The sequence below is a fragment of the Papaver somniferum genome, chromosome 11 (assembly GCF_003573695.1).
Source record: "Papaver somniferum cultivar HN1 chromosome 11, ASM357369v1, whole genome shotgun sequence".
In the NCBI taxonomy this organism is placed as follows: Eukaryota; Viridiplantae; Streptophyta; class Magnoliopsida; order Ranunculales; family Papaveraceae; genus Papaver; species Papaver somniferum.
Genome location: NC_039368.1, coordinates 64,348,521 through 64,356,926, shown reverse-complemented (window position 1 = coordinate 64,356,926; position 8,406 = coordinate 64,348,521). Strand labels below are relative to the sequence as shown.

General features: G+C 36.8%; 2 protein-coding genes across 2 annotated transcripts; one reads left to right on the top strand and one right to left on the bottom strand.

Annotated features, from left to right (window-relative positions):
- Nucleotides 1–854: 854 nt before the first annotated feature.
- On the top strand, nt 855–3,359 carry LOC113322191. The gene is made up of 3 exons (XM_026570234.1): nt 855–1,430; nt 1,545–1,625; nt 1,709–3,359. The coding sequence occupies exons 1-3, from the start codon at nt 1,220–1,222 to the stop codon at nt 3,007–3,009; spliced, it is 1,593 nt and encodes a 530-aa protein (XP_026426019.1). The 5' UTR covers nt 855–1,219; the 3' UTR covers nt 3,010–3,359.
- Nucleotides 3,360–3,918: 559 nt separating this feature from the next.
- LOC113320737 (EEF1A lysine methyltransferase 4-like) lies at nt 3,919–7,618 on the bottom strand. The gene is made up of 8 exons (XM_026568629.1): nt 7,141–7,618; nt 6,281–6,394; nt 6,112–6,180; nt 5,959–5,978; nt 5,822–5,874; nt 5,652–5,682; nt 5,480–5,561; nt 3,919–4,450 (listed from the first exon to the last, which is right to left on the bottom strand). The coding sequence occupies exons 1-8, from the start codon at nt 7,322–7,324 to the stop codon at nt 4,248–4,250; spliced, it is 756 nt and encodes a 251-aa protein (XP_026424414.1). The 5' UTR covers nt 7,325–7,618; the 3' UTR covers nt 3,919–4,247.
- Nucleotides 7,619–8,406: the final 788 nt, after the last annotated feature.

Below are 8,406 nucleotides of genomic sequence, written 5' to 3'. Positions count from 1 at the left end.
AGTCGTATGAAAAATTGTCCGAGTTTTTATACCCGTCGAAGATAATCCTCACCAACCTTGAAGCAAGCATTGATCAGACCACCACCCAAATGTAAGATTGGTATTGTATGAAAAACAAGAAACCGTCAAAACTACAACTATAAACCAAACATAAACATGAGCTAACTATAACTAGATGAACTCAAAACTCAGTGAAATGATTGAGAGCATATGGAGAACATAAAATCCGATTTGAACTAGTCTAGGAAAACTCGAAAGGTTTTTTTATCTTTATAAAAAACTTTATGTCCTCAAAATGTACCCCATCTTTCGCTACGTGTCGCAAAGTATTGGTCATAATTGTTACGTCACAGAGGCAAAAATAAAATAAAATAATAATAATAATATGAATGGTGAGAATGCTATCAGCCTGATTTTTTATCTCTTTTTTTTTTTTTAAGCGCGAGGGAGAGGAAGGGGCAGAGCTGTACGGGTGATACGGCCAACCAAATCAAGCAGGTACTGCAAGACCATGCATCATATTCAACTCTAGATACAAATAACAAAAATAAGGTAATTTCACCCACGTTCAATAAGGCTTAGGAACTGAAACTCATTTCAAAATAATTGGCACATACTCGCCCTTAGATCTTTAACTCTTTACTTTCAGTAATTAATCTAACAATCAGAATGAAAATCCAATCTTTTGCACGTGATTGTGGTCCCCCATCTGATTTTTCCTTTTCATAAAACAAAAGAAAGTGATTTTTTAACAGAATAAAAATAAAGATAAATGACTGTTTACCAATAAGAAAAAAAGAAAGCATAATAAGAAGGAAGTGTGATTAGCTTCTGTCTCTATAGGGCCATAGGCTGTAAGCTAAGCATCCTCCTATAAGGAAGAAGAGTCTTCTATTCAAATCAGATTGTTATGTCATTTCCTTTACACTTTCACTCATTTCCTTGTTCAGCAAAGGAGGCCTCGCCCAACTCTCTCTTAAATCTTCTCTTCTCCATCTTAACACGCTTTCTTTGACCATACACCAATCTCCAGCAAAACCCACAGCTTTGACAGCCTCTCTTTCTCTATACAAACAGAGAGTTACAACAGGACTCTTTCTCATAACTCACCCTACTTATTCTCCTCATCACACTTCTAATTAAGCTTCTCTCTGTTTCCATTTCTCTTCTTCTCTATCACTCTTTCTCTGTTCATAAAGAGAACTTAAAAGAAACAAAGATGGTTAGATACCAACGTTATCATCAACTTAAGAAACCTAGTTTACTAATCAAACAGCAACAACAGCAAGGAGATGAAGATTCACAGACCCTTATCTTTGAATTCGGAAATAACAACTATTTCTACTGTAAAAAACCCAAATTTGTGTTTCTATTCCTTTTAGTTCTTCTATCTTGTTGCTTGGTCTTTGCACCTCATCTCTTCACTCTCTGTAAGTTCCCTTTCTCTTTAATCTCTCTGTAAATGGGTATCTTTTGATTTTTGATTTTATTTTTGTTTTGAATCTCTCGACTCATGGTACTACTTTACTCTTTGTTCATGGCAGATACTTTTGCAGTAGGAAATGATGGTTACTTCTTTGATACAACAAGAGATTATGTTCCTATTTGTGCTTCGATTACACCTGGTAAGTGGGTTTTTCTCAAAACCCATGATTTTAATTTTGAAATGGCTGTAGTTCAATCTTTGATGTTTTCCTGTTTTTTGTAGGTAATATATGCTGTGATAGAAGTAGTATTCGTTCAGATGTTTGTTTCATGAAAGGGGATATAAGAACTCACTCTATTTCAAAATCAATATATCTCTACTCATCCAAAAACATCAGTAATGGAAGAAAACTACAGAAACAAAAAGGTGAACTAATCATACAACATGAAAAGATCAAACCCTATACTAGAAAATGGGAGAAGAACACAATGGAAAGAATTGATGAATTAGACTTATTTGCTGTAAAGAAATCCAAGAAGAATAAAGCAGATTCAAATCCATGTCAAGTTAAACACTCGGTTCCAGCTGTTTTCTTTTCTAATGGAGGTTTAACTGGAAATGTTTACCATGAGTTCAATGATGGGATTCTTCCTTTATTCATCACTTCACAACACTTGAAGAAGCAAGTTGTTTTCGTTATTGTGGAATATCATGAGTGGTGGTTTACAAAGTATGAGAATATTCTATCTCAGCTTACTGATTATCCAGTGATTGATTACTTTGCTGATAATAGAACGCATTGTTTCCCCGAGGCTATTGTTGGTCTTCAAATTCACGATGAACTTGCAGTGGATAGTTCATTGATGCAGGGGAAGAATACGTCAATTCGAGATTTTCGCGAGCTTCTTGATCGGGCGTACTGGCCTAGAATCAGCGGGTTGTTAGATGAGGAAGAAGCTGAATTGAAGGCAAACATGTCTTCATTACCTCCGTGGATGGCTTCTTTGAGAGAAGAAGAAGAAGAAATAAAGCAAGCAGATTTAAAGACAAAGCCGAAACTAGTGATAATATCTAGAAATGGTTCGAGGTCGATAAACAATGAAGAAGATATGGTGGAATTAGCTGAAGCTATTGGCTTTCAGGTAGAAGTGCTGTATCCAAATCCAAGGACAGAGTTAGCCAAGATATATCGAGTACTCAATTCCAGTGATGTCATGATTGGTGTTCATGGAGCTGCAATGACACATTTCATGTTCATGAAACCAGGTTCTGTATTTATCCAAGTTATCCCTCTTGGAACAGATTGGGCTGCAGAAACTTACTACGGTGATCCATCCATTAAACTTGGACTCGAGTACATCCCCTACAAAATCCTACCAAAAGAAAGCTCTTTGTATGGTAAATACAGCGAAGACGATCCAGTCCTTGCTGATCCCGATAGTGTTAATGCTAAAGGATGGGAGTATACTAAAAAGATCTATTTAGACGGGCAGAGTGTGGATTTGAATCTTCGACGATTCCGTAAACGATTGGTTCGTGCTTACGGGTATATGCAACGGAGAAAACGGCATGGTGCACACTAAGAGGTAAACCAGCACCAGTTCCCAAGTAAAGCTGCAGAGTGTGGATTTGCATCTTCGGCAGTTTCGTATAGCTCAAGCTTACAAGCATATCATTGAGAAAACTGCAAGGTCCATACTAGTGGAGGTAAACCAACAGGCATGCAAAATTGTCCAAGTACAGCTTCTACTTGAGTGTAACTTTGGATTCATTGCTTGAATTTATGTATACAGGAAAGCAAAATGTATGTAGATATATGTATTTTTATGTTTTTTTGGTGTACAAAAAGTAGAAGAAACTTAAAAAAGGATGTTGATTTTTTTTCTTTGGTTAACTTTTAAATGGAACAAATACTTAATTTTTTATTTATTTATTACGTTATCAAGATCCGCTTTTTTAATATCTCAGTAACTTTAAATAATAATAGAGTGAAGCACATGAATTCCAGGGTTCCCACATGCCATGTTAGGCATGTTGCATCCAACTAGTATATAAATGTTGGTGCTGCTGCATTATGCAGAGAACCAAGCATTATTCTGTTAGTTGTTGAAGCCTGAAATAAATTACTATAAACTTTATCAAAATATTCTTATGCTTTCTTAGCCGTTGCAGTGAACTGGCAACCTCAGCCCAAAATCTGCAAAGGGTTGTATCATAGACTGATTTAGAATGTTAACGGCTATACAAATTTCTATATGAGACTGTTCTCATGGAAAAGCTTGAAGAAGGATGTATTGACAATGTAACATTGGATTCGTTACTTATAAATATAGTAAAGAGAGTTGGAATTTCTATGGTGAAAAGTCAAGCTCCACTAATGAGCTATGAGAAGATTTAATCATGTCCAGAATCGACGACAAAATTACACCATATACAGGAAATAGAAAGGGTGCATTATTAACGAAAAAAAGTAAAAGACTAAGCCAAGGAAATAGGAAAAGTGTTTCAATTGAATGCATAATACACCTCATAAGTCAAATTCATACAATCCATGAGCACAAAACAACACAATTTCTATCTATTATGTCTAGGGTTTTGGGGACACAGTCCACTTCATTCCTACTAATAAATCCAAAGAAAGACTACAAGGTAGAAGTAAAAATTTCTGGGAGTTAAAATTTCAATACACCAAAATTATCACTTGGGAAAACGCTACCACATCCAAAATGCTGCCAATTGGGGCTTCAGTTATGATTTTGGATAATTTATGGAGTTTGAATTATAAACTATGATATGAGTCTGACAGTGTCCAGCCCTCGTGTTATAGGGGTAAAACACTTTCCGCTTCAAAATGGGCGGTCGGGTCACCTTCACCCATTTTCTGGCATACATAAATATAACGGGACTCTGGATCTTCGAGAACAAAACCTGCAGGAAGACGACCGTTCTCCGTGATAGGAACAGGTTCCAGGATCGATTCTGATGACGAACTAGTGCCATCTGGCTTTACAAAACCTGGTCTGGCTGCAAAAATCAAAGTAAAAATTAAAAGGATAGAAAGGAAAGGAAAGAAGAGAAAACAAACGGAAGAAAAGTAAAGAGAAGCGATTAAAAATGACGAGGTAGAACAGCCAAATATAGCACAATCAAACAAATACAGGAGGTGGACTCAGTTGCAAGAAGTTGAACGCTGCTAGCAACGCACAATGCATCAAAACCACAATGGCATACCTTGCTAACACTACCATAAGCTGGTCTTAATTAATACTGGAAGAAAGCATTTAATGAGCAGCATGAGTGCTTCCATTGGATTAGCAAATTAGCTAATGGACTACTTACAATACCTAGGGGAATATAAATAGGAAAACATTCAATTTATCTCTGTGAAGATAAGTTAGCTTAAGAGAACCGCAAGCAGGACTTAAGTCACTGCCTATGGAGGACCCTATTGATAGCACAATTGTGTGTTAAAGAAGCACAACAAGGATGCTATCAAGGGTTAGCAGCCTGCTGGTTACTCTGACACATCCTTTGCATGCTTCTAGACACAAAATGCACGGAAGCAGCCTATAGGACAAAACCAATCAGTTTTTATTGCATGAATCATCATCCAATTAACAATCCTTGGGGAGTTCAGTTGACCTCATTTAAATCCATTTCATGTTTGACCATGACTAAGACTAAGAAAGATTTCTGCAAACGTGAAAAATCCATTATAGGAAGAGCATACTTCGTGAAGAGAGAGAAAGTCTTATGATAATTTCAACCACTACACTCTTCTGCTGGAAGGGAAACTAGAGTTCATTCTAAGAATCAAACATGCAACAACAAATTTTCTATGAAGGTCATCCAACACCAACATCTAACATTGTAAACTGAAGAAACAGAAGAATTACCAGGAAATTTTTTGGAAGATGGTTGACTCAACAGTGTGGAAATACAAATGTAGAATATAAACAGGAGTAGCACAAATATGGTGAAAGATCAAATGAAAATATAAAAACCATTCAAGCAGCATGTTGGCAAGAGATGGGGAAGGAAGTCAAAACTCACGTATGATGTACAATGTAATTTTCCAGTTATATCCATGACGATTTAAATGTGGAACCCTTACAGTTGGATCACCATAAGTTATCTGTAAATAGGAAAAACAACCTATTAGCTTGCAGAATATCAAATAACGAACAAAAATAAGTATATAAAAGAGGACAATTTCAAGGTATACCAACATATAGATCCCCCCAGCTTTAATAAGCCTACAAGCAAGAAAGACTATGTGTTAGATAGAGGAACTGCAAATAGAAAAAATTAACGACCAAATAGGAACTGCAAATTGAATCCTATACTACAGAAGTAGTTTACTATATTCATCTCCTGAGACGATGAAGCCTAAACCTGCTCACTTCCCCTAGCATTTGGGCAGCACTAAGCGGAGCATCCGTACCACACTAGAATTCAAAGAAAACTAAAATGTCAGAATTAGATTGTTTAAACAAATCTTGAATCAAGAACACTTGAATCTCAGGTCTTACCATCAACGAATCAAGAGTGCCTAGATGAAGGATGAACGGCAACCAAAGATGTGGTAGTTAGGTAATCAGAAAAACAAAAAAAAAATGTGTCAGCTCATCACCTTATAATTTAACATGCTTTCATTTTTATCTTTTTAATAGACAAGACAATACCTTTGTCTACGACACAGTCAAATGAATCATCTTGAAAGAAACTCATATCCCTTACGTCCATTGTCATGTCTGTTGACATACATAAGGATCATTGGTTTCATTATGAAAGATAATGTAAGATATATATCACAACCTAAAACTAGAAATAGTTTTTATTTAATTAGGATACATTTCAGTTGAGGAATGTCCTTGTACTTCTTCTTCATCATCTCGATGGCCACTGAGGATATGTCAGTGTTCATAATATCTTCGTATCCATCCTTTACCATATCCTCTGACAAAACTGCAAATAAAAACAAAACATATCTCAGGATTGTCGCCAGTCATTAAACTGAGTACCAAATTAGCTGAAACAATTCACGATGTAATAAGTTGGGATGTTATAAATTCAGATGCTACTTTTGCAGGAAAGAGAATAAACAAAGAATCGTGTAATCTTTGAGTGCTCCTATGCCTCCTCTATTTCGGAGTACTTTATCGATTAAAAAAACAGATACGTATCATACAATCTCTAACGTGGTTTCCTTGACATTTCAACTGGATGGAAAAGAGGGACTAACAACATCCCCCCAGTCGCCCTTCTTTGGCGCAAAGAGCGAATTACAAAGACAAATGCTACTTTGGGATCAAAAACTTTCCCACACTCCTGGAGCTGGAGGCAACTAGGAATAACCCAGGGTTCTCCCATGGATTGTTTCCCAACATGATAAGTCATACAATGTGCTACTCAAGCAATCAGATTATTTTGGCAACATAGTACAAACTCATCTATTTTATCCCCACTTCAATGAGTTGATTTGCAATATTCACAGTGCTACTATATAGATGAGGTGCCTGAACCTAAAATTCAATTCATCCAAGAACAGTGGAAAAGTTACATGCGAGTAATCAAATATATGTTAACTAACTAAATTCATCTCGATTAGTCACAATTCCAACAGACCAAGATCAACAAAACCCTAAATTTGATTGATCTAAGACATCAAACATAGATGAGCATATGAAATATATATGTATAAGAGAGATTACCAGCATTGCCGCAGCCAACCATGAGGATACGAGAAGAGAAAGGAATGAATTTGAGAAAGAAGGGACGAAGAGAGGAGTAACGCTGATACCAATCAAAAGCTCCAGCTTCTTTAATGTAACGAGCATCCCAGTATGTTCCATCACCATAATTGTATGAATTAAAGTTCTCAACGTCTCTCTGCATCTCTCTCTACTCCGGCGCGCTCCTCTTTTGACTTCTTTCTGCTGCTATTGCCGTTCAAAAGAATAGGTTAGGAGCTATTGCTTTGTTTTCTAGGTCTTTTCTATATTGAAACTCCTCGACAAATTTGGGGTTCAACCGATTCGAGGAAAAAAAAAAATCAAGTACTAACAACTACCAACTTGCAACTACCATGTAAAAGCAGCAGCAAGAGATAAGCTGATTACTGACAAGATCTCTCGGTGGTTTGGGTTGTTAAGGTTTTGTGAACATAACTTCACAATCTTATCCCTTGGATTGGATGTTTAAAGTGTCATAACTCCAAACTTATACCTGTAGCACGTATTCATTTAGAATCCTACGAGAAGGGGCTGTTGAAACTTGAAACCAGAGCTGGCAAAACGGCGGGTCAGGGCTTGCCCGTTACGGGTTCCACGGGTTCGGGTTAATACGGGTTGAAACCCGCGGGTTAAAATTCTTCACGGGTTGTCTTTTCTTCAACCCGTGCCCGTAACGGGTTGAACCCGCGGGTTCACGGGTTAGCCCGCCCGTTTCTGAACTGAAGATAAGGAACTAAAGAAGAAAATCATGCCTTTGTTAGATGAAGTACGTTGATCTTGATACTGGTTCCTTACATGTTTAGGAAAGCGTAAAATCTGACTCACTTTTTAAGATCATATATTTCTACATACATTAATTTGGATGATTGGTATAAATTTCTAAGAGAATCACCTATATTCGCTGAGATTTCTTGCTCTAGTAAGAAACTTATCACCTGGGCATGGATTCATTCCTTAATAACGTAGACTACGTAGTCTTGAAAGAGAATACCCTGCAACTTGAATTCATTCCTCAATGAACTTTATATGGCAGAGTTAAATGGTCGACCACTCAAAATGCCGGCAGAAAGCAAATAACAAGCTTGGTATATCCAACAAACAAGATTGCACGAATAAAACATAACAATGACCAGCTCACCAGGGAACATATGCTTAAGACCAACGGACATATATTGTAATCTTTGTCGATTTTACCAACTGATACTAGAAAGGTTGGATAATCATTTCTTTGTCTTCGTACTAGTA

Coding starts and splice junctions, on each gene's coding strand:
- LOC113322191 (XM_026570234.1), top strand. CDS start 1,220: ATGGTTAGATACCAACGTTATCATCAACTTAAGAAACCTAGTTTACTA. Junction 1,431..1,544: donor ACCTCATCTCTTCACTCTCT/GTAAGTTCCCTT, acceptor TGTTCATGGCAG/ATACTTTTGCAGTAGGAAAT. Junction 1,626..1,708: donor TTGTGCTTCGATTACACCTG/GTAAGTGGGTTT, acceptor TGTTTTTTGTAG/GTAATATATGCTGTGATAGA.
- LOC113320737 (XM_026568629.1), bottom strand. CDS start 7,324: ATGCAGAGAGACGTTGAGAACTTTAATTCATACAATTATGGTGATGGA. Junction 6,395..7,140: donor GGTTGGCTGCGGCAATGCTG/GTAATCTCTCTT, acceptor TTTTATTTGCAG/TTTTGTCAGAGGATATGGTA. Junction 5,875..5,958: donor GCACTCTTGATTCGTTGATG/GTAAGACCTGAG, acceptor TTTGAATTCTAG/TGTGGTACGGATGCTCCGCT.